Below are 25,740 nucleotides of genomic sequence, written 5' to 3' on the forward strand. Positions count from 1 at the left end.
ATTCTAGATGCTGAAAAGCAGAAAAACAAGTGCTAACTGACTTGACAGACTCAAGAAAAATTGAATCCTAATTTGGGAGCTGGCAAAGCGGAGAGATTGGAGAACAATCTAATTTGAAAACTAACCTGACAGTTGTAAAACATAGCCCCCGAATTCTTTGACACCCCCCCCCCCGCCACGTAATAGGTGACATCTATGTCCTCTCCCCTTGGATGTGGGCATCCTGGGACTTCCTCCATCCATAGAGTGCAGTGGGAAGGATGCTGTAGAACTTCCAGAGCTAGTTCAGAAGAGACCACACATCCTCTGCCCAGTGGTCCAGAAATGCTTGCTCTGAGGATGCTTCCTCTCAGATCCCAGTCATCCTGCTGGGAGAAATCCAGCCACACGGAAAGCCCATGTGCAGGTGCTCCAGTAGACAGTCCCAGTTGAGTCCAGCCTTCACATCATAGCTGAAAAATGATCTAAACAAAAGGATGATCTAACTCTATGAGGAGGATGGGGGAAGGTGTGTGTATGGGTGCGAGATAGAGTAAAAGAGAGAGAACTCTTTTCCTTACAGTTGGAATGGATAATCACAAGACTGAAAAAAAGAGAAAGAATAGCACTATAATTGTGTTATTTAGAAAAGTGGAGATAAATATAAAAAGTAAGATTTGAAGGCCTGGAAATTGGTGCCTATGGGAAACAGGATATGGGTTTGAGAGACTGGGGAGCTGTTGCTTTCATGATATGCCTCGTGGAACTATACGATGGTGATGATGATGACGACGATGGCGATGATGATTAGAGATGAGATCTTGCTGGAGTGCAGTGGTGCAATCATAGCTCATTGCAGCCTTGAACTCCTGGGCTCAAGTGATCCTGCTGCTTCAGCCTTCCTAGTAGCTGGGACTACAGGCACAAACCACCCCACCCAGCTATGGTTATTTTTTAAATTATTAAAAGTACATGCATATCTTTGATAAACATAAGATCTAAATTAAACAAAGAAAACCTTCACTTTGCACTAGCCATGATATGTGTCATGTTTCAGGAAGGAAGAGAAGGAAATAAATTATATCACTTTATATTCTAATTCCTCACTCTTTTCCTCCATTTCTTCTTTCCTCTCTCCCTCTCCCTCTTTGTCTGTTTTTCCATTTATTTGCCTTATTTTCCTCTCTTTTATCTCCATCATTCCTTTTCAATTTTTCTTCATCTTTATTTCTTTTTTTTCTCATTTCTCTCTTTCTGGCATAATATGCAACCAAAATACATTTATTAGTATTACTTATTATGTTTATTGAATATGATGTTTCCGGTTTTAGTTCTTACTATTAAAAACATGCATGGAATGTTCTTTCTTTTCCCCAACCTAAGCAAACTAAACACAAAGTCAGTTGTAAGCTACTTTTTATCAAGGTGGAAAAAGTTTTCTTCTAACGGCCTTCTTTGACCTGGGAGAGGTATCAGGGGTTACTGGGTGCAGGCAGCCATCCAGTGCGGGAAACTCCTCTGTGAGACTTCCATGCAGTACAGATTACCCAAGCTCTGATTAAGCAATGCCGTTGGTGGGGAATTTCCAGGCATCAGCCAGGGTTCTGGGGTCCAGACAGCTCCGTGGTAAACAAGAATTTCTGTACATTTGGTGGCATTCCCCCTCTCCCTCTAGGATAGTTCCGAGAACACTTACATCTCTGCATGACAGCTCTTCATGTATCTGAGAACACAGTCATGCCCCCTTGCATAGATTCTTCTCTGGGTTAAGCACTGCACTTTGCTTTTGGTCTCTAGACTCTTCACCACCCTAGTCACCCTAGTGGGTGCCCTCTAAGTTTTGACTAAATCTTTCAGAAGCATACTACACCAACTGTGGGCTCATTAATGCAGGGCTCAAAGGCTCTGTATCCTCAATCTTTCTGCTCATCCTGCTTTTACTAATGCAGCTTAAGTTTTGAAATGCAAGTTGAGTATCCAAATCTGAAAATCCAAAATCTGAAATGCTCCAAAATTCGACACTTTTTGAGTGTCAACATGACACTTAAATGAAATGCTCACTGCAGCATGTAGGATTTAGAATTTTCAAATTAGGGATGTTGAGCTGGAATCCAAAAAAATCTGAAATCCAGGCCAGGCACAGTGGTCCAGGCCTGCAATCCCAGCACTTTGGGAGGCTGAGGCAGAAGGATTGTTTGAGCCCAGGAGTCTGAGACCAGCCTAAGCATCATAGCAAGACCCTGTCTCTACAAAAGATAAAATAATTAGTTGGGCGTGGTGTTGCGTGCCTGTTTTCCCAGGCTGCGGTGAGTGGATTGCTTAAGCCCGAGAGGTCAAGGCTTCAGGGAACTGTGATCAAGTCCACTGTATTCTAGCCTGGGCAACAGAGCAAGACCCCGTCTCAGAAAAACAAACAAACAAACAAACACACAAACACCCTGAAATCTAAAACACTTCTGGTCCCAAGCATTTTAGATAAAGGTTACTCAGCTGGTAGCTGTTTTCCCCAACTGTTTCTGACTTCCATCAATCTCAAAGCCATCTCCAATATAAGATTTTTTTCTTATGTGCCTGGAGAAGCCTGGTGTTCCATATCCTGTATGTGAGAGGTGCATTTTTCCAACATAGTTGTCTATTTTGCCCTGTCCCACTAAATTCCTTCTTACAAGTTTTGGCCCCAAATCTTACCCTGTTTCGAGAAGTTTCATATGATTCACTTGAATAAACATGTTTGGCTACCAATTACAAATTACCCCCATTAAAATGATATCATAATCTAATTCTCAAATTTTACATCATCTCAGCTCCAAGAGAGATCCCTTAAAGGGTACCCTGGGTCATTGAGTCTGACAAAATAAGCAGCTCCAGGTAAGGCTGGCTCTTGGGTCTCTGCGCTATGAATGTGACATGGGAGAAGCTCATTGTCTTTGCTGTGTACAACCCTGGACCAGTGTCAGAAAACCTGGGCTGTCTCATGGAATCCATCATCTCCACACTCTGGGAAAAGAATTAAAATGAGCCAAGCACATCGAGACGAAGCAGATGGTTGGGTGGATTCCATGACTGCGCAGGGAACTCCACAAGGCAGAGAACCTTGTTCCCGCTGTCTTGGACTCAGCGCCAGCTGTCAGCAGCTGGACTCTGGAGAGAGAGCTCCATCATCGTGATTAATACTCCATTTGTCAGGGGCTGCTAACTCTGAAAAATAATAGGAAGGCTGACATTGGAGAAGTGCTTCAGCATTTTCAAAGCGCCTTTCCCTCATAACCACCCTTGGGATGGATGGTAAGGCCGGGAAATAGTAACCCTGTATTGCAGACGTGAAAACTCAGGTTCAAAGAAGTTTTGTGACTTACCTACCTCACAGGGCTGAGGAGGGTGGATATGGGAGTCAAGACCCTGCCTCATGGCTCAGAATCTAGTGTTTGTTCCACGAAGCTTCTCTGAGGTCTACCATCCATGTCACCAACTATTCTGTGGTAAGCAGGTCTATGCAAACCTACTGCCATGTCCTAGGTGGCCACAAGATGAGATGGTGGAACCCCACACCAACACCCCTTATCCCAGGGCTTATACGCCATAGGGAAGGGGTATAATGTGGATTTGCTAAGGGCAGGATTTACGTCAAGGTTGTTTTGACCCAAGGGCAGGATTCACGGTAAGTATGTGAAAGTAGAAATCTTAGAGGCATTCCTGGAACTGGGGTGAATCAGAAGTCAACATGGCGGGTCAAGATGGAGTTGCTTCAGCCGCCACACCAACTGGTCAGAATGGGCTCATTATCTGCTGTGGGCCTGTCACTGGGCTAGATGCTGAAGAAGGACCCACAAGGGTAGAACATATGGACCAGGCCCTTAATGAGCTCAGCGCAACCAGAGGCGTGTTGTTCAGGCCCTTGAGCAGGTGGTCAGCCCTTAGTGCTGGAATTATCTAGGGAAGCTGAGGCCCAGCTGGCAGAGGAGGCTCCAGAGGAGAGGCAGAGTCTGAGCTGGCCTTGAAGGGTGAGCTGTGCTGGGGAGTCTGGAACGTGTTGAAGGGCAGGTAGTGGCAGAGGCTCAGCAGATGGGCGTGGCGGTGAGAGGGACAAAAGAAGGAGTGTGGGTGTCATGGTGGCAGAGGACAGGATGGAGGGGGCTAGCGGGCAGGGGTGGCCCCTGGCCTTGAGCAAGGTGTTCAGGTCACTCGCATTTATAGGGCTGAGCTGCAGGATGGGAGACAATGACAAACGGGACATGGCCCCTTCCTCAGGAAGTGGACAGGTAAGATGGTCTTACTGTCCTCTCAGGACTGATGGCTCCTCTTTGCACTCCACTAGTGTGGGCGTCTTTTATGATGTGGCACTTGCAGCGGTAAGCCTTAACATTTTCCTAAAATTATTTTCAATGATTGAGAAAGTCATCTCTACTACCGATTTCAGCTCAGGGCTGTGGAACACTAGCCTTATTCTCTGTGTTCAAGTGAGAATGGAGAAGCCTTAACACTACATTCCCCTCTTGGAGGATTACCAGGCTCAAGAGCACCTTAAAGGCTCTGATAAGTCCTGCAATAAAGGCATGCTTTTGGTTTTCACCAGAGAATCCTTTTTCAACGGACTCCTAGGATCATCACATGAGGTTTCTCAGTGGCCTCTTAGCCACTCTCTAATTCCACTGTCTATTCTGTGACATGGAGTTATTATTTGTATGTCCCATGACAACACAGAGACCAAGAAGCTTAGTGATTGCCCGATGACGTGCATCTAGGAATGGTCAGATTGAAGTCCAAGACTTGACACTGTAAGTGTAGGGATTTACCCCCAATTCAGCACTTTGTGACAGTGGCATTTATTGCTGACATGCCTGCTTTCCTAGCTAAGCATATAAATTAGTGTGCTGAGGATAAATAATCTCTGAGATACCTTTTTATGGGGTTACTGTATTTTTTTTTCTTTTTTCTTTTCTTTTTTTTTTTTTTTTTTTTGAGACAGATCTCACTCTGTCGCCCAAATTGGAGTGCAATGGTGCGATCTCGGCTCACTTCAATCTCTGCCTCCCAGATTCAAGCAATTCTCCTGCCTCAGCCTCCTGAGTAGCGGGATTACAGGTGCCCACCACTATGCCCAGCTAATTTTTGTATTTTTAGTAGAGATGGGGTTTTGCCATGTTGGCCAGGCTGGTCTCGAACTCCTGGCCTCAAGCAATCCTCCCGCCTCGGCCTCTCAAAGTGTCGGGATTACAGGCATGAGCCGCCGTGCCTGGCCATTTTTTCTAATTAATAAAGTACTCATAATTTTGGGGGGGTGGAATACAGAAAATTATAGAGGAGGAAATCCAGATAAAAATGTTAAAAGCTGGGCTGCTTTCTAACTCGGAGGTCACTTTTCTCAGATCTGTTTTCCTCCCTGAGATCTAGCTACTGCTGACTGGGGTTAGGGACGTTGTGGGTCAGGGTGGTTGACGGATTTCAGTTCAGACTGGATGGACAGACTTCAGTTCAGACTGGATGGATGCTTTGAGATAAACAATAAGATGACAAATCAGAAAGCGTTTATGTTATTGATTGAATACAATTTTACAAATGCTAAATTCTTATTTCATATGTACAATCATTTTCACCAAAATGAACTCCTAAACAAGATCATGTTCATTATACAATGAAGTGTTACTTTTAAAAAATGATAAATACAAATTCTGAGTTTTGAAAGATTACATACTTGTTTTTTAAGACAGAGTCTCACTCTGTTGCCCAAGCTGGAGTGCAGTGGCATAATCTCAGCTCACTGCAACCTCCGCTTCCAGGGTTCAAGTGATTCTCCTGCCTCAGCCTACCAAGTAGCTGGGATTACAGGCGTGAGCCACCATGCTCAGCTAATTTTTGTATTTTTAGTAGAGTCAGGGTTTCATCATGTTGGCCATGGCTGGTCTCCAACTCCTGGCCTCAAGTGATCCGCTTGCTTTGGCCTCCCAAAGTGCTGGGATTACAGGCATAAGCCACCACACCCAGCTGATTACATACTTCTCACCAAGATATTTTTACAAAGCTGAACAATAATAAAAGATAAGCACTGGTTTGTAAACAATGGACAAAAATTGCTTTTGAAAAGCACTTATATTTCATGTGAACCAGGTTAAAAACTAACTGAAAAGAAAATCCTAAAGGTAAACATTTTAGAGTTTATTTTTGTAGAGGTGGCCACAGATATAGAAATAGCAAGGTCCCTGGGGTAGTCAAATTCAAAGAGACAGAAAGGAGAATGAGTGCTGCCAGGGGCTGGAGGACAGCTGACGGGGAGTTGTTGAATGAGTAGAGTTTCAGTATTGAAAGATGAAAAGAGTTCTGGAGACTGGTTGAACATCAATGCAAATGTACTTAACACTACTGAACTATGTATTTTAAAGCAGTTAGGGCTGAGCATGGTGGCTCATACCTGTGATCCCAGCTCTTTGGGAGGCTGAGGCAGGTGGATCATTTGAGTTTGAGATCAGCCTGGCCAACATGGCGAACCTCCCGTCTCTACTAAAAATACAAAACTTAGCTGGGCGTGGTGGTGCACCCCTGTAAGCCCAGCTACTTGGGAGGCTGAGGCAGAAGAATTGCTTAAGCCCAGGAGGTGGAGGTTGCAGTGAGCCGAGATCACACCACCGCACTCCAGCCTGGGCCACAGAGTAAGACCCTGTCTCAATAAATAAATAAATAAATAAATAAATAAATAAATAAAAGTTAGGATGGCAAATTTTTTGCAATGTGCATTTTACCACAATTAAAATTTTTTAAAAGTTTAAACAAGAAATAGCATGAAGAAATATGTTTAAAAAATAAAAAAAAGAAGAAGAAACAAATAAAAATATAAACAGTACAGGATTGTTGTGCTCCCTGGGAGAAGAGAGAGACAAAAAAGAAGGGCATGGCCTCAGCCACACTCTGTGCTCAGGGTGAGACCCAGGCCTCCCTCTCCCCTTACCTCCTGTCTCTGGGCGCTGCATCCTCCGTGCTCCGGCCACCGGGCCTTTCTCTGCCCCTCCGGGGCAGTGTATTTCCATACTGAGGCCTCTGAGCCTTCTATTCCCTGTACCTGATGCTGCTTCCTCAGATTGTCACACAACCAATATTTCTTGAGCGTGTACTGTGCGCCAGGCACCCTGCTAGGCATTTTGAAGCACTCAAGTGAGCTGCCTTTTTGGAGCTGCTGTTCTAGCAGACAGTAAGCAAAACCAAGCAGGGTGAGGGGGACTGAGAGTGGCAAGGGGTGCGTAGCAATTTTATTTATTTGTTTGAGATGGGGTCTCTCTCTGTCACCCAGGCTGGAGTGCAGTGGCGCCATCTCGGCTCACTGCAGCCTCTGCCTCCCTGGTTCAAGTGATTCTCCCACCTCAGCCTCCCAAGTAGCTGAGACTACAGGCGCCTGCTACCGCACCCAGCTAATTTTTATATTTTCAGTAGAGATGGGGTTTCACTATGTTGGCCAGGCTGGTCTTAAACTCCTGACCTTAAGTGATCCTCCCACCTTGACCTCCCAAAGTGCTGGGATTGCAGGCATGAGCCACCATGCCTGGCCTGTGGGTAGCATTTTAAAATAGAATCATTGGGCTCAGCAGCATGAAGAAGGTGACCTTTGAGATGGGAAGCAGGCAAAGAAGTTAGTTGTGCAAACATCTGGGGGAACCACTCCAGGCAGATGGAACCATCAACCCCAAGCCATAGGGCAGGACCTGCTGTGTAACCAGCCCAGAGTTCAAGTCAACAATCAGACCTAATGAAATAATTAAAGGTGCTCAACTTCATGAGTCATCAGGAATATGCAAATTAAAACCACAATATGGCACCTCTACAATGCACCAGAGCAGGGAAAATGGAATAAACATCACTGACACTGACGAGGACAAGGAATAAGTGTAGTTTCAGCCCCTGCTGGATATAAACTGGTATAAACCACCATGGGAGACTCTTTGGCAATGTCCACTGAAGCTGAACACAGGGCCACCCTATGCCCTAGCGATTCCATGCCCAGGAATACGCCCAAGAGAATGGCATCCATATGTTCCCCAGAAGACATGCACATGAATGTTCATAGCAGCACCATTTATAAGACTCAAAAATGGAGGCTGGGCATGGTGGCTCACACCTGTAATCCCAGCACTTTGGCAGGTGGAGCGGGGAGGATCACTCGAGGTCAGAAGTTTGAGACCAGCCTGGGCAAGATAGCGAGACCTCATCTCTACAAAGGATTTTAAAAAATTGGCTGGGTGTGGTGGCACATGCCTGTAGCCCCAGCTACTTAGGAGGTTGAGGTGGGAGGATCTCTTGAGTCTGGGAGGTTGAGACTGCAGTGAGCTATGATTGTGCCTCTGTACTCCGACCTGGGTGACAAAACGACATCCTACCTCTAGAAAAAACAAATTGAAAAAGCTTGGTCCCTCCATTTTAAACACTGAGATGTCATCGATGAAACTACTTTAGAAGTCTATTCAGCCCTCCTCTATCAAGGCAATCACATTTTCATGATAGCTCGTTGGGGGGTGGAAATGCCTACTACAAATGCCATCTGTGATTGAATGGAAGCAAATCATTTTGGGGACAATTCTGATTTTAGTGGCAAGGAGGTATCTGAGCTAAGAGCTGCCAGGAGGACTCTCACCCACGAGAAAACTAGCCCTCCAGGTCATTCCAATACTTCACTGTCAAATCTCCCTTTGCCTGTTCCAGCAGCTTTATTCATAATAGGTAAAGATTGGAAACATCCCAAATCCCCGTCAGCAGGAGACCGATATACACATTGTGTGTGGTATGTGCTTATCATGCAATACGACTCAGTGCTTCTAACAGGGCGGGAGGTGGGAGGACAAGCGAGGACAAGCGTGGAGTCCCCACATGGCAGAAAGGCAGAGGATCAAACAAGCCCACTCCTGCAAGCCCTTTCTACAGCATCCCGAATACATTCATGACTCAAATACCCTCATAAAGGCCCCACCTCCCAACATTGTTGCAATGGAGATTACGTTTCCAATGCCTGAATTTTGGGTGACACATTTAGTCCGTAGCACTAACTACCACATTTCTTGCTAATATACACATCCTTTTAGGGAAGATCTTTGGACATCACCTTTTTTTTTTTTTTTTTTTTTTTAAAGACAGGGTCTTGTTCTGTCACCCAGTCTGGAGTGCAGTGATGTGATCACAGCTCACTGCAGCCTCAAACTCCTGGGCTCAATTGATCCTCCCGTCTCAGCCTCCCAAGCACCTGGGACTACAGGTGTGCATCACCACACCCAGCTATTGTTTGTATTTTTTTTTTTTTTTTTTTTTTTTTTTTAGAGACAGGGTTTTGTCCTGTTGCCCAGGCTGGTTGGACATCATGTTTTGATCACATTTCTGGCAGTTTTTAAGATTACATTCCTAGAAATGTTGGTGAATTGATGGGGGACAAAAACGTTTGTTTCCCCTTGAGAGGCAGTGGTACAGGAGAGAGGTTAAGGGCATAGACCCTAGAGTCACACTGCCTAGGGTTGAATCCTGGCTCTGCCACTCACTGGCTACAAGACCCTGGACAAGTCACGTCCTCTGTCTCTGTACATGAGCATAATAGCAGTACCTGCCTCACGGGGTTGTTGAATAAGTTCAATGAGCTAATATATAAGAAGCACATGGTATATGCTATAAAGTGTTTTCTTCTTCTTTTGCTTCTCCTCCTCCGCTCCCTGGTATTATTATCATAATGATACAATTCTCATTTGTTCTTTCTGTAAAATGGAGTTTGATGTTGGAGCTGCTTCCCAGGCAGTCAGGCGGGGCAGTCACTGAGAATGAGGAAGGCGTTTCTGACTCAGCTGTGGGCGGGCAGCTGCAGTGACACAGTCGAGTTTTGGCAAACACTTCTCATGTACGAAGTCTGACCCTGGAGTCTTGAGGCTGAACTTTTCACCAACAAACAGGAACACATTCATGAACATTACCTCAGAGTGCTGTCCTCTGGAGGCCATCTGCATAGCCTAACTATGCCACCCGGGCTGGACCATTATGGGGATTTCTCTGATGTCCCTGATACTACCACCCCAATTTGAATTTAGCAGCTCCCTTCACATCTGGTTAGATCGTCTTTAAAAAGAATTTTTTTTTTTTTTTTTTAGAGATGGGGTCTCACTGTGTTGCCCAGGCTGGTCTTGAACTTGCAGGTGGGCTCAAGCGATCCTCCCACCTCAGCCTCCCAAAGTGCTGGGATCACAGGTGTGAGTCACTGCACCCGGCCTAGATCTCCTTTTTCAAGCGTAAGCAATTATGCTCCGGTTCAGGGTTATTCGTGCCTGGGTCCCCCTCCCAGACCTAGTTGCTATGGACAGCCAGCTAGTCTACATCCTGCATCCCGCAGCCCCTGTGCAGCGTTAACGAGCCAGAAACGCTGTTTGCTGCTGAGTTCCGTGGAATCCCCTGGGGCATTTTCCTGACTACCCCCAGTGTGGCCAATCCGTGTCCTTTGGGGACGAACGTGACTCCAGGAAAATACATAAAGTAACTCTGTGCCAAGTTTGGTGAATGAATTGAGCCATGCCAATTCTGTCCTATAAATAAGTTTACAAGACTGGTTTTCTTGCGTGGTTCATAAGCCAGGTCTAGCTGCCACTCCCCCGGAAGCCTTCCAAAAAGTATTTTGAGCAGGGCCTTTAGGCCGGGGTGGTGGAGTCCCAAGGCCAAGGCTGACCGCGCTGCTCTGGGCCCGGCGGACGTTCCAACATGGGGCTGTAATGCCACGATTGGCCGCAGGAGGGGGGCCGTATTCCAGACCCCACTGCAGAAGCCTCCGCAACTGCTCCAAGAACTTTGTTTTATACAGACTGGCGGCGAGAGCAGCTGCAGTTCGCATCTCAGGCAGTACCTAGAGGAGCTGCCGGTGCCTCCTCAGGACATCTCCTGGTCGCTACCCAGGGCCAGGCACCAAGGACAGGGAGTCCCAGGCGCACACCCCCATTCGGGGTCCCCCAGGCCCAGACCCCCACTCTGCCACAGGTTGCATCTTAACCTGGTCCTCCTGCAGAAGTGGCCCCTGTGTCCTGCTCTGAGACTCGTCCCTGGGCGCCCCTGCAGCCGCTTTCTATGACTCCATCTGGATTTGACTGGCTGTGGGGACGCGGTCCGAGGGGCGGCCTGGGTCTCAGCGTGGTGGCAGCCAGCTCTCCGGCCACCATGGCGAATGCCAGGATCTGAGGGGACAAGGCTCTACAGCCTCAGCCAGAGGCACTCAGGTGAGTCTTGGCACTAATTTTGTCCTATCATCTGGGCACGCTGTCTCAAAGGCAGCTGCAGGAGACTGGAATGAGCTGGATGGAGTTTGGGAAACTTCAGACGTAGACCCTGAAGGTGCCTTCTCCAGGTGGGAAGGTCCCTGCTAGCTGGGCCCGCAGATATCCGCTGGGCCCTCATCCAACTGCCTGGGCCGGAGAGAGTGTGAACCTGCATTTGGGGTGCCAGAGGGAAGCTATTGCCTTGGTGACAACTCCACCTGACTCACGTCACAGTCCCAGAGCCTACTCAGGGTGCAGATGGCTCAGGTGACAGCTCCTCTCCGTGGCTTCGTGTGTGTGCGTGTGTGTGCGCGCATGTGTGTGTGTGCATGTCTGTGCGTGTGCATGTGCCAGTGGTTGGATATATGTGGGGAGAAGTTATTTCTAAAACATCTGTCTCTGTCCAGCTTTGGGTTATGATTTAGCTTAACTAAGTACAGTTAGAGGAGGAAAACATTTAAAACCTACTTAGCAGTTCTCTCTCTGGAGAAGGGCCACACTCATGTGATTTTTTTCCTTGGTTTTGATGAGTTTAAAGTGAGGTAATCCAAAGAAAAGCCGTAAAGCCTGCAGAGTTCGATGCTGGTACCCAGGGAAACTGACTTGGGAGCAGCAAGTGAGGCTCGCGCTACCCAGAGGAGAAATTAACGGAGTCCTTCTGAGGTCCAGAGAAGGATTGAAGAGCCAGGGTCCAGATATCAGCCCTGGAGTGCATTTGCAATTGCCTTTTTCAAAGGGAACTTCAAACATCTTTGTTTCTGGGACTGGCTAGGTAGGAGGGAGGCCTTGGGAACCTGGACACCCCCCTACCTGGCTGCCAGACAGGGTCAGAAGATGATGGGGGGTGCTTGTTCTCATCAGACTCTGCCACCAGCTCCCCTGAGTGACCTTGTTCATAAAGTCATGCCACCTGCATTATCTCATGGGAGGCTCACAGTGACCCTGGGAGACCAGCATATACCAACCTTCCCATTTTATAGGTGATGCACCTGAGGCTGAATAAGGTCAGGTGATTCAGCCAAGTTCCCCAAGAAACCAATAAACAGAGGAGCTAGGATAGGAGCCCTTGGCTTCTGTGCTCCCCGCGTTCCTGCAGAGAGCCAGGCCTGCAGGGCACAGATGGCCCCAGGGCACAGGGCCGCAGGGCACAGATGGATGAGGTCTTTTCCAGCTCTAAAATGCAGAATCTAGAAGCAGATCCCTGGCCCTGAACCTGCCCTTCTAAGTGCCTTGGGTGAAATTGTCTGGAAGTAAATCATGACAGCCAAGAGGTTAGTGGAGAGGGTGTCCCCTCCCTGTTAGAGCAAGACCTCCCTCTTTGAGTTGCCAGTTGAGGTCCAGGCTCCTTGGGCTTCATCCACGGGTCACTGTGGCTTCCACATCTTGCTCATGTGCTTCAAGCTCTCAGAGCCCCGCCTCAGTCCCAGGATCCCCATCTACTGGAGCACACTGTTTGGCAGTGTGAGGTGGGATTCTCTTCTCTGCCTGATCTGGGGCCCAGAAAGGGGTCACCAAAAAAGCCTGACATGCAATCCCCAGACAAAGCAACCCTACAGCTGAGCCAGTGCCCTGTGTGGGAAAACTGTGCCCAGGGCCTCTTCCCGCTCTGATATCCATTCCTTCTTTTGCCTCTTTGGTTTGGGGTGGCTTATCTTTAAAATGGGAGTGACGGAATGCAAATGCCATCAGCCTGCCCCCATCACAGTGCTCCTGGGAGGAGCAGTTGCCGTCAGTTTCATCTTCTAGAGCACAGACTTGGTCCAAAGACAATAAGATCCGCGATCTGAGGGTCCCAATGTCTGCTCCCTCCCCCAAGAAAGAAAAACAGCCCCCAAGAAAACCTGGGCAGACAGAACATGCGTAGGTTTCATTTCCAAGTAACAAACATGAGTAGAGTTGTCTGAGGTTTTCCAAGCCTGTGCACTCACATCTGGCCCCGATTGGCCCCGGCCCCTCTCCCCAGCAGCTCCCCGGGGCTCCTGCTGGACCAGCTGAGGGGTGGGGAGGAGGAATGAGACAGGCCACCCTTCAAACACATTCTGGCTAACAAGCTGTGCATTCCAGCCCCGTCCCAGGAGCTAACCAGAAAAGGAGGAAGGTGGAAATGACAGTGGGGCCTCACACCTCCACTCCCCAGGGGCAGCGCCCTGTCTGGCTCTGTGTGGCCTCTGGGCAGTAGAGGCTATTGCCTTTGGCAGAGGGAGGGTTATTGTAGGCAAAAGAGACTTTAGCCTCCTGCTTCACAGCCCCTCAAGGAGCGACGCCAGAGGGAGGGGTGCCGCACAGAGTGCTCATGAAATGAGGGAGAGTGCCTTGCAGCTTAGCAGTGCTGGAGCTGCCCGGGGCCTCACCTAGAGGCCCTCCCTGGGTGGAGACATTGGGTGGAGGGCCGGAATTGGGAGCCCAATGAACTGGACACCACTGCAGCACAGGGAAGCCAGAGTGGGTGGAGTCTGGGGCAGGGAGGAGAGATCCTGGCAGAACTGCGGACCACCCCCTGTTCCATCCCTCCCATAGGCTGGAGGAGAGGCCTGCAGATACTGGGAGCCCCATAGCTGTGTGTGTGCACATGCATGTGTGTGCCCATTGTGGGGGATGTAGAGAAGGGCTAAGAGCAGAGGCCTCCAGCCCTCCTGGGTCATTGGAAGGACATGTATACAGTGACTGGTCAGTTCTGGTCTCTTCTTAGCCCAAATGTCAGAGCTCTCTGGCGGCCAAGTTCAAGTCATGAAAATAAAGGGTTCAGCTGGGTGCAGTGGCTCACATCTGTAATCTCAGCACTTTGGGAGGCTGAGGCCAGTGGATTGCTTGAGTCCAGGAGTTCCAGACCAGCTTGGCCAACATGGTGAAACCCCATCTCTGCAAAAAATTAGCTGGACATGGTGGCATGTGTCTGTAATCCCAGCTACTCAGGAGGCTGAGTTGGGAGGAGCGCTTGAGCCTGGGAGGTGGAGGTTGCAGTGAGCCAAGATTGCACCACTGCCATCCAGCCTGGGCAACAGAGTGAGACCCTGTCTCAAAAGAAAAAAAGAAAGAAAGAAAGAAAAAGAAAAAAAAAAAAACGGAAAAAAAAAGGAAGAAACAAAATATGGAATTCATGTTTTGCTCTGCTACATGGCGACCCAGCCAGCCTCCTTCCGTGATTATGTCTATTTATGAAAGTTGCCACACCTCCTTGCCCACCCTCCCTCTGAAGAGAAACTGATTGACTGATCTCTCAATCAACAGGCATTGTCCCCGCACTGCCACCTGCCAGCCCTGCATCCTCTCCTCCCAGTCTCCTCTGGGTCGAAGGGTTGAGTTTGCTCCATACTGGGCCTGGGACCCATCCTCATGGGGCTTTTATCTTCCAAAGGATTTATTATTTAAACAAAAAAAAAAAAGCTGTTTTTTTGCTTAAATGTCCAGATAGTTAAAGAGCATCAGAGGCAAAGGTCAAGATAAACTCATGCCTGGAACCTTGATGAAAGTAGAGAATAATTTGTGAAGTCACTGAGCATTTATGTGACAAAAACAATATCAAGTAATTGATGTAAATACTTTGTAATTTGGCTTAAAAAACAGATTCTTCTTATTACACAAGGAATGCAAATGCGTCACAGAAAACCCAGAAAATCTGAAAGCAAAAAGAAATATTAAATCCCCACAATCCCTTCCAGCCAGAGTCCTGTAATACATTTCTCACCCGGAGCCATCATAGCGTCTTACCTCCACACGCGCCTTATGTGCGCATCTCTTACAAAATGGGATCGGGTTGTACACATTGTTGCGTCAACAGGCTGTTTCCTTTCAAAGAGCATAGGATTCTCCTAAGTCAATGTATATGCCCCTGGAACGTCATGGTGTAGACCCAGAGACCCAGTGAGTCAGCCTCTGGGGCCATGCAGACAGAAGCCCTCCCTTGGCCTAAAGCTGCCCAGATGCTTAGCGCCTGCGGGTCCCCGCAGAGGCTCCCTGCTCCTCGGGCCCCACCACAGTAGATGAATCCCTGCTGTGGTCCTACTGAGCCAAGCTCCTTCCAACATGCCAGCCCCATTGGATTTGTTAGCAGTCCTGGTCTACTCAGCTTTGTTTGCAAGTGGTCTCGGTACCCGCTCTGAATGCCCCTTCGTGTCTTCCTTTCCTTCCTTCATTTCCAACACAAAACAGAAGCTCATGTCTGTCTGGCATGCCCCGGGTTTTGAAGGCTCAGAACCTGCTCGCAGGTCACATTTTGAGTTGGCAGGGTTCCCTCCTCCTGGCCCCACCCAGTGTGACCCACAGTGGCCCCAGCTCAGGATTCCAGCCTCCCTGAGAGTTGTTGAAAGGAACGGACACCTCCTACCATCAGAAAGGCCCAAGGGCCTTGGTCTTCTGAAGTCCTGAGGAAACTGGGGGTGGGGGCATCATGGTCCCAAGGACCTGGAGGATGGCACCTGGGTCCTGGTGATGAGCAGAGGTTCCCGTGTTCAGGCTTAGGGTCAGGGGTGGGTGCCTTGTTCTGTCCATTTGCTTCTGTTTCCACTTACAGTTGATTGTGTCTCTCTCCCTGCCTTCGTCTTCCCTCTCCTCCCCTCTTGCCTTCTCTGCAGCTGTTGCAGGACATGATGGAGAACAAAGCCATGTACCTGCACACCGTCAGCGACTGTGACACCAGCTCCATCTGTGAGGATTCCTTTGATGGCAGGAGCCTGTCCAAGCTGAACTTGTGTGAGGATGGTGAGTGCAGCTGGCTCAGACTTGGGGCACAAGATCTGGCCCGGGGGTGGGGAGGGAGCCCTGCCCCCACCCAACCTTGGCATTGCCTTTGAGTGTTTGTGACCTCCTCATGTAATAGTGCATATATTGAACTTTATGCTTTAAAAGGTCTTTTCCATGGGTTTTCTCATTCATTCACTTCAACAAACCTGTCAGTAAGATGAGTACTCATTTTACAGATGGACAGATTACACGGCCCATCAGTCATAGGGTGGTCCAGCACGGAGCCTCCTGACTCCAAGGGCCATGCTTCTATTCCTGAGAGAGTGAGACTGGGGTCAGGCAGGGGCCTCTGAGGCAGTCAGTGCAGACCCTCTCAGGTGAGGAGAGGGGCCTCCTACCCACTTCCTGAAGCACTCGTGAGGGGCAAACCGCTCTCCAAGGTGCTCATTCTGCCAGTGGGTGCAAGGCCCTGGTCTTGCCACAGAAAGGGCTCCCCACGCCAGTGACTCAGAAGGCCCTGCATCTCAGGGGCTGCTTATTTGCTAAAACCCTGGAGATCCGAGTGATGCAGCTTCCTTTGGAGAAGCCCAGAGCGCTTTTCCATCAGTCCGGCTCCTGTGCACCCAGTAGATGACTGATAAATTCTTGCTGCACGCAGCACATGTCAGAGAGGAGAACGTTGCCCCCACATCAAAGAGAAATAAAATGAAGCTTACTGAAAAGCCTTAAAAAGACTTCTGGCCAAGCAGAGACAGGCCTTTTCCCTCTCTCGTTTCGCTCCACTCTGCCAACTGCCTGTTGAAATTACTGAAGAGTAATGACTCCACTCCTCTCTTCCTCCAACCCTGTATTCCTCCCACCAGGCACTGAGCGTAGGGAAAGAACTATGGTGGCTCAGAGAGGCAGGGAGCGGGGAGGGTCTCTGCAGGCAGAGAAGACGAGGAGATCTGGGCTTCTGACCAATGCCCTTGTTCACCGCACCCTAGGATTGTCCACCATGGTGGCTCTTCTTCCAGATTCCAATCAACAAACATACTCTGAGGGTCCATGATGTGTCAGGCCAGGGTGAGCAGCCAGGAATGCTCCAAAGAGAAATTAAAACAGTCTCTTTCCTCAAAGGGCTTATGATCCCAGTAGAAGGGGCTGGCATGGGAACAACTGCCTAAAATATAAAGTAGGCTCAAATGTGTGTGAATAATGAAGTCAGGCGGGCAGAGGGCCTTCTGGAAAAGGGCTGGAAGACTGAATAAGATTGTCTAAGAGAAGAGGTGGGAAAGGTATTCCTAGTTGTGTGACACCAAGTTGAGTCAGGGTTTCTGTAAGGCTCATGCCACTTGGGCAGAGAAGGCCTGGGGTGCTGGCCCCATGCAGAGCTCCCATCAGTCCATCAGCAAAGGGGAAGGTGGCATCCGTACTCACTGGCACATCAGCAAAGGGGCTTGATTTGGCAAGAAAGACTGGGTACAGACTGGGTGATTGGAGAGGACCATCAGGGCCAGCCTGGGGGCCCTCAGGGGTGGGAGGGGTCAGATATCCCTGGGACCACCATACCCTCTTCCCAGTACCTCATCTTACTCTCCCTTTTTCTGAACCCCAGATTTTTTTTAAAGAAAAGTTCATTTGGACCAGAAGGACTGAAAATTAACAGCAACCCTAGCCACTACGCCTTCTGGGCCCCTCTGGTGTGGGGAGCTCTGTCAGAGGGCACTTTGAGAGCCATGCTACCCATGTCCTGTCCCAGGGTTCCCTGATGCTAGGGCCCAGGTACAGGGCAGGCAGCAGAGGTTGAGAGGTGTGGAGTCCAGGCTGACTCGCGCCTCCTGGGCATGTGACCCTCTGTGGGCCTCAGTGTACTCGTCTGCCAAATGAGGATGCAGGGGGGTATCTCTGAGGTCCTATCTGCTTCTAAAATTCTGTGTGTAAAATCGGACCTGGCCATTGCATTAGGGATGTGGCCCTTTTCAACCCCAAGTCAGAATATGACGCTATGCTGGGCAAAGCATGGCTGTGGCTCCCACTTCAGCAGGAGTGAAAACTTGGGTGCTGACAATGTGCCCAGGAGGTCCCGTGCCTCTCCCCTCTTCGCTGCCCCAACCTTGGCAGGGAACCTCTGGTTCACTCACCTGGGGCTTCTCCCCTTAAAAGGGTGCTCCCCTGGCGTCCCCCAGCGTGCATCACTGCCCTGTCCCGCTTGGTCCATGCTCTCCTCCCCCAGGACTTTGCTCAGCTCTCACCTTCTCGAAGGCCTGAGTTTCCATCCCCCTTTCCCTGACTCTTTTTTCCTTTCTTCCATGGTCTGACTTCCTCTTGACTCAGTAGTCTCCTTATTTACATGTATCATTCATTATCTGTTCCCCATGGCAAGAATATAGGCTGGACCACAGCAGGCATCTCTATTTTGTTTATTGATGTCTCCCAAACCCACTACGCAGTAGGTGCTCACTAGGGATTTTTTGAATGAATGGAAGAATGGATGAATGGATGAATGAATGGATGAATGGATGAATGAATGGATGGATGAATGAAGGGACGGATGGATGAGTGAATGGATGGATGAATGAAGGGATGGATGGATGGATGGATAAATGGATGGATGGATGAATAAATGGATGAATGGATGGATGGATGAATGAAGGGATGGATGAATTGATGGATGAATGGATGAATGAATGAATGAATGGATAGATGAATGAATGAATAAATGGATGAATGGATGGATGGATGAAGGGAGGGATACATGAATGGATGGATGGGTGAATGGATGGATGAATGAATGAATGAAGGGATGGATGGATGGATGAGTGAATGAAGGGATGGATGGATGATGGATGGATGGATGGATGGATGAACGGATGAATGAATGAATAAATGGATGAATGAATGGATGGATGGATGGGTGGATGAATGGATGAACGAATGAAGGGATGGATGAATGGATGGATGAATGAATGAATGGATAGATGAATGAATGAATAAATGGATTGATGAATGGATGGATGGATGAAGGGATGAATGGATGGATGCATGGATGGATGAATGGATGGATGAATGGATGGATTAATGGATGGATAGATGAATGAATAAATGGATGAATGAATGAATGGATGGATGGATGAACAGAGGGGTTCTTGAAGTCTAAATGTGGCAAAGCATTCACCATCTACACCTGATTGCCGAGTTCTCTGGGTCCGTCTTCATTCCTGGCTGCCAGATTGGGGGCTGGAACATGAGGAACCCAGGCAGAGTAGAGTGTTGAGATGAAGCCAGGGATTTCAAAGCTTGCGGGCTTCCAATTTGATTTTTTCCCCTCTTTCCTTCATTTCAGAGAGGAAAATGATGAGCTTGACTTGGGGAAATTCAAGCCATATTTGATCTGTTTCTAAAGGGTTTTGCTGCATCTTTGATTCTCCTCTCTGCAGAGTGAAATGGGAGAGGAAGAGGGAGGGTTGGGGCCAGGCAGGGAGGAGGGGGAAGGTGGGAAGAGATGAGAAAGGAAGGGAGAGCCAGCACCCCTGAACCCAGTCAGGGCTGCCCTTGAGCCCTTATTGAGTAAATGAAGACAGTGAAGTGTGAGGCCCAGGACAAGCTCCAAGACCCTTACAGAACTTCCTCCTTCAATGGAGGGTGAGAGGTGGGAGGAGGGGAGGAGAGACGGCACTTCTTGTTGGAGGCTGGCCGTGGGGATAGTGGGATCAGCGGAGGCAAAATTGCAAAAGTACAGCCCGACATGAAGGTAAGATGCAGCCTTCCCTGGCAGTGGGACCTAATGGGCCCCAGGTCCACTCTCCCACAGGCTCCCCGGTGTTCCTGCTGGGATGTGATGAGCTGTCCCGCTCACATGGCCCATGTGCTGTGGAGTGCAGGTCTCATCTTCACTGAGACCTGTGAGGTCAGGACTATGTTTTGCTCCTCTTGGAATTCTTTTGGGACCTTGTAGGTGGCAGGTGTCCAGGAAGTCTTTGTGATTGTTGGTAAATGACATGGTAAGTCCACTCAAGTCGTCAGTGGTGGAGCTGGAACCAGACTCTGAGTCTCCTTACCTGGGATGCAGGCTCCTTCCCAGGATGGGGATTTCACGGGGTAGGGCTGATGGTGCCACGGAGTGACTCCCTCACCTCTGGATTCGGAACCAGTGGGGAAATAGACAAGGAGGCACGTGGGAATCCAAGTGCAGAATCTGCCTTAAGCCTGGAAAAGCTCTGTTCACGATGTGGCTGCTGGCACCCCCAACAGACACTCACCCAGCCAGCAAGCGTGAGCGCCCCTGTCCAGGTGCTAGCCTTCACCTGGTTCGCCCACGCACGCCCTCCTGCCCATCCGTCTGAGAAACAGGGACAAGAAGTGCCAGGTTACAAACAGCTCACCCATTGGACAAGGAGGCACTGCCTGGAGGCAGAAGTGCTGAGGAGTCCCTCTTTTATGGGCTTGGGCAGGTGGTCAGCCCGGAGATGAAAGGAGCTCCCTGCAGCCACCCACCAGAGGCAAGGGCAGGAAAAGCAAGAGAGGAGGTGAGGGGACACCCGTGGGGAATGCGCTGGGCGGGGGCTCGATGCCCAGGGAGCTTCCTCAGCGCAGAGGAAGGGACCCTCCCCAAGCAGAGCAGCTCCTGCAGGCGCCGTTCCACTTCTGCACAGGACCCGCTCTTTTCACTCTTTCCTTCTCACCCCTCATCTCTCTTCACCCTCCCTGCCTTTATCCCTTCCCTTTCTTCACTTGCCAGGTGATATGGGAAGAGGAGGGACTGTTGGGTGCCTTCGTTCCTCTATCCCCTCCCTGAGCAGCCACCTTGCCCAGCTCCTCCAGCTCGTCCTGTCCCTGCATCCTTCAAGGTGCCCCAGGCACCCCTTGTTCTCTGATGCCTTTGGGGCCTCCGCTCTCTGCATGCCTGGGCGGGGTCACCTCTGGAATCTACCTCCTCCCTTTAGTCTTGGTCACTGCTGTCCTCCTCGGGGCCCACTGTTGATGGAAGGCCCCGTCCTCCTCACCTCATGGATCCTGGGCAATAGCCGAGGGTCCTCCTGAGGGACTGGAACTGCTTGGAAGGGCCAAGCCCAAATAGGACCTGGAAGGTTCCTGAGCCAAGCTGCCTCTGGCGGCCTCTGATGGATGCTCACTCGCACCACCCTCTCAACAGAACCCCCAGACACCGGTGGTCTGGCCTCCCTTCTCCCTCCCCTCCCGCCTTCCTCTTTCCCGCCTTGGTTTCCCTGATATGCAGCCGGGGCCTCTCCAGTCTGGCGCCAGGAGGTGGAGGAGGAGGCCGAGCTGGGAGTGGGTGGGGACTGGCTGGGCCTGGTTCCTCCACAGCACTTTCCGAGGGCCAGAGAGAGGTGTTAGTGTCAGAAAAATACTGCAGTCCCACTCGCCCCCGCAGCCCCAGCCCCCTCCACTCATGGCGTCATCCGTGTCCGCAAATGGGACCTGGGGGTAATGAGTTACACATGCTCCTGGCGGCTGCCGAGTCCTGCAGCCGGGCCACTCGCTGCCCCAAGGCCCGGCCTCCCAATTCCTGTGTTCCTCCCCCATAAAATGAAATTATCCTCCTCATCTACCTTCTCATCCGTCAGATCTCCCTGGTTCACTTGGCTCAGCTGAGGGCTGCTGGGCTGCTGCCCAAAGATGGGAATGGATTTCCTGGGAGGGGCTGGCTGGGGCCTCTGGAAGAGTCACCACTCTTTACAGGTTGCAGCATCAGGCTCTGGTGCAGGAGAGGGGGCTATGAACCCAGTTCAGAGCTACAGGCCATGCAGAGCAGAGAGCACGGCTCTATTAGACAGGTCTGTGGTCCCCAGGGGAGCCAGTGGCCAGGCGTGCTCCAGGTCTCTCTTGCCCAGTGGGCTGTCCCTCTATAAGATGGGCGTGGCTTGGTGACCTACATTGCAGTGTGTCAGGGCTGGGTGTGAACCCATAGTGCACACACTAGTTGTGTTGTCCTTGCACATGTGAACTCAGACCCAGTACAGAGGGTTCTGTTTGTCCTGCCATCCCCACGTGCCGTACACTGTTCTTTGCTCTAACTCACTGGGGAGCCCCGGCAGGAGGTGGGTGAGGGGAGACAGGGAAGCTAGAGCACTTACTCCTCCAGCTTCTGCCCTATGGAGTCATCCAGGGCTGCTCCTGTCCCTCCACCAAAGACCACAGCTCCTTGAAAGCTGCCTTGTCTACCTGGGCTTTCCTGTTCCAGGTCTGGCAACTGCTCCCATCCCTGACCCTTTGGGCCCAACGGTGGTTACAGCCCACGAATGCTGCTCTGTCCTTGTGCGGGTCACATCCTGGCCACACCTTTGAGACATTCCTTTTATGAAACCCTGTGATGTGTCCTAATCTGAGGGAGCCTTCTGTTTCTGCCAGGGCCCCGACCCCCTAATCTTGAGTGTCCTTGTCTGCAAAGTGAGAATAAGGTTACTAACCCCACAGGCATTGTGGGAGGATGACGTGCTATAACCCGGGTAAAGCGCCTTGCACGCAGTAGCCCCTCCATCCACGTTTATTTCCCTCCTTGGTCTTTGGGAGTCCCCTGCAAAGCTTGCGGAGGTGGGGAAGAAAGAGAGGGAGAGATGAGGAGGTGGAAGGAGCTGCTGCCACCTCGGGCCTCCCAGGAAACACCCATGCCCCTTCTCAGGGACCCTGGCCTGGAGAGTGTTTTCGGGCTGATCCTGGCCTTCTGCTGAAGAAAGCAGCGTTCTGGTTACTAGTGGGATTCTCATGAGGCCTAGATACTCCAGGAAATTGAGCAAGTTCCTTTAGTCCTATTTCTCAAATATTAGAATCTATAAGAAATACTGGGTCCTAAGGGCTCCTGGTTCTATGGCTTATGTGTGTCTGTCCCTTCGTCATCCTGATTGGAGGCACTTTGCTCCCTGGGGCCCCCTGAAGTTTTCTACCAGAAGAGCCAAGGGATGAGTGTCCTTGTCTCAGGTGGAGGCTGCTGTTTCCAGAGACGTCAGGAAGAGGGAAGGAGGGGCACAGAGGCACCGGGGCTCCTTCCCACGCAGATGGGCATGGACTGGAGCTGCCCCTCCCCGTCTTCAGCCAAAGCCCCAGCCCCGGGCCACGCCATCTCCTCCGTGGCATTACTCCAGGGATGGGGGCAGTGAGGAGGGTCTGAGGGGGGTGCCACCGGCCTGTCCCACTAGCCTGGTACAGTCTGGAGTGGATGGGCTTGAAGGAGACCTGCAGTGAGGTCAGAGCCCTGGGTGGGCAGGTGGGCTTCTGGTGATCCCTGGAATAGAGGGGATGATGAGTGGCCAGGGCAGTTTTCCTCGTGGCATCCCCCAGTTCTCCTGCCCACAGACCTTGCTCTCATAGCTCCTGGCCTCTGCTTCCTTGCTTGCTCATTCATTCGCTTCTTCATCTTCATCTTGCAGCAAAATATATTCAGGGACTCTGCAGGTGCTGTGTGCAGCAAGGGGCACAAAGAGGCATGAGACGGGGCCCCATGACTTCTGTAATTTACCATTGCTCTGGCTGGTCTGTCCTCCCGTCTCTCCTCCCTCCCACTGCAGACCAGCACAAGGCTAGCTCAAGTACAAGGTTACCTAAAGGTGACTCAGTGGGAAGGAAATTCAGGGTGTGGACACGTTATTGGTGCAGACCCGCACACAGCCTCACTCGGCTCTGATGCCTGAGTCTAAAGTGCTGAAGTCTAAAGTCCTTCTCTGTTGTGGGGATGGCTTTGTGCGGTGCTTAAAAAGACAGGCTCTGAGGCCAGGCATGGTGGCTCACGCCTGTAATCCTAGCACTTTGGGAGGCTAAGGCGGGTGGATTGCCTGAGCTCAGGAGTTCGAGACCAGCCTGGGCAACATGGTGGAACCCCGTCTCTACTAAAACACAGAAAAATTAGCCAGGCGTGGCGTGGCCGTGTGCGCCTGTAATCCCAGCTACTTGGGAGGCTGAGGTAGGAGAATTTCTTGAACCCGGGAGGCAGAGGTTGCAGTGAGCCAAGATCACGCCATTGCACTCCAGCCTGGGCGACAGAGTGTGACTCCATCTCAAAAAAAAAAAAAAAAAAAAAAAAAAGACAGGCTCTGCAGCTGAACAGGCTGGGCTCAGACCCCATCTCTGCTGAGTGCTGGCTGGGAAAACCTGAACAAGCTCTTATCCTCAGCTTCCCCTCCTCTAAGAAATGGGAAACCCAATAGCCCCTGTCTCATACGCTTTTGTAAGGGCTATGTGAGTTATTCCACATTGAGTCCTTCCAAACGGGTACATAGAGCACACCCCAAAGATGTGAGGTCCTAGTGTGAGTACCCTTGTGTCCGTTCAGTGTGTCTGCTTCTGCTCCTGGGCCTGCCCATGGGGCTCTAAGCAGTACTTCTGTTTTCTCTGTCAAATAGGAAACCTAGAGAGAAGAGGAGGAGCGAGTGGGAAGTCACGTCTGGGAGAGGGAGAGAGAGATGATGGGATGAGGGAAAGGCAGGAGCCCAGGGACAGCCAGCGCCCCTGGGTCTTTAGGCTCTGAGTTTAAATCAGCCCCATTGGCTTAGGGGTGTGGTTTTTTTTTGTTTGTTTGCTTTTTCCATCTGTGCTCAGCTGTGTGGGTGGAGTCAGACCTGACCAGGGTTGGAGTTTCCCTGTGCAAGTGTGAGGAAGCAAGACAAGAGCGAGGAGTGGAAGTGTGTGACCTGATAACGTGGATCCTGGGGTGGAGTAGGATAAGAGGGCCAGCAAGGATAGGAGGGTGTGAGAGGGTGGAAAGACAGTGGGATGCATGGTCTGTGGGAGGCTGGGGCACCCCAGAGTCAGAGACCTGAGGGACTGCACTAAGAAGATGAGGGCAGGCACCGTAGCTAAGTCGGTAATCCCAGTGCTTTGGGAGGCCGATATGGGAGGATTGCTGGAGGCCAGGAGTTCAAGACCAGCTCTGAGCAACCCAGAGAGATCCCCCAACCTACAAAAAATTTTAAAAATTAGCCAGATGTGGTGGTGCGTGCCTGTAGCCCTAGCTACTTGGGAGGCTGAGGCCAGAGGATCTCTTGAGCCCAGGCGGTCGAGGCTGCAGTGAGCTGTGATCACACCACTGCACTCCAGCCTGGGTGACAGAGTGAGAGCCTGTCTCAAAATAAATAAGTAAATAAATAAATAAATAAGATGAGCCATAGCATTTATAAAGTGGGACATTTGAATGTGGGATTTAGATTTCAGTGATTGGTGAAAAGCCTTTCTAGAGCAGCAGAATCCACTAGAAACGAAAGGTGAGCCACACATGCAATTTTAAAGTTCTTAGCAGCCAGCTTAAAAGGTGAAAAGATACAAGAATCTGGCCAGGCGCGGTGGCTCACACCTGTAATCCCAGCACTTTGGGAAGCTGAGGTGGGCGGATCACCTGAGGTCAGGAGTTGGAGACCAACCTGGCCAACATGGTGAAACTTTGTCTCTCCTAAAAAAAAAAAAGGAAAACACAAGAAACTAACTGAAATACAGTAGTGCACTTTAGTGAATCCAGCATATCCAATATATTATCATTTTGACGTGTAATTACTATAAAGTTTATTGAGGTATTTATGTACTTTTTTCTCTCGTGCTGAGTCTTCAAAATCCAGTGCGTCTTTTACAGTCAGAGTCCATCCCTGCTTGGGCCAGCCATGTTTCCAGTGCGCGAAGCGAATGGCCCAGGCTGGCAGGCTGAAATTAGGTAAGGAGGCCACAAGGAGTGATACCTGTGATACCTGGGCATCAGGAGAGCCAGGGCAGCGACAGGGACCCCGGGAGGGGAGGAGCAGGTGGCTCTTAATGGTGAGGTGCGCTGTCAAGTCTTACGACAGTGAACACAAGTGCTGGGGGTTTTTAGGGAGGAGGGAGAGGGAAAGTTCTAGAAGGAAGCAAAGAG

At 50.3% G+C, this 25,740-nt stretch overlaps 2 protein-coding genes across 2 annotated transcripts in view; both read left to right on the top strand.

The window, feature by feature from the left end:
• The window catches only part of CCDC25 (coiled-coil domain containing 25), a 614,024-nt gene that overhangs the window by 347,449 nt on the left and 240,835 nt on the right, over positions 1 to 25,740 (top strand). The window lies entirely within an intron of this gene.
• LOC126961761 (lymphokine-activated killer T-cell-originated protein kinase) overlaps positions 10,729 to 25,740 on the top strand; it is a 394,985-nt gene continuing 379,973 nt past the window's right edge. The window contains exons 1-2 of the mRNA XM_050802430.1: positions 10,729 to 11,192; positions 15,803 to 15,929. Of these exons, the coding sequence (XP_050658387.1) occupies positions 15,815 to 15,929 (115 nt within the window). The 5' untranslated portion in view covers positions 10,729 to 11,192; positions 15,803 to 15,814. The remainder of the gene's footprint in view (positions 11,193 to 15,802; positions 15,930 to 25,740) is intronic.

This window comes from Macaca thibetana, chromosome 8 (assembly GCF_024542745.1).
Source record: "Macaca thibetana thibetana isolate TM-01 chromosome 8, ASM2454274v1, whole genome shotgun sequence".
Classification (NCBI taxonomy): domain Eukaryota; kingdom Metazoa; phylum Chordata; class Mammalia; order Primates; family Cercopithecidae; genus Macaca; species Macaca thibetana.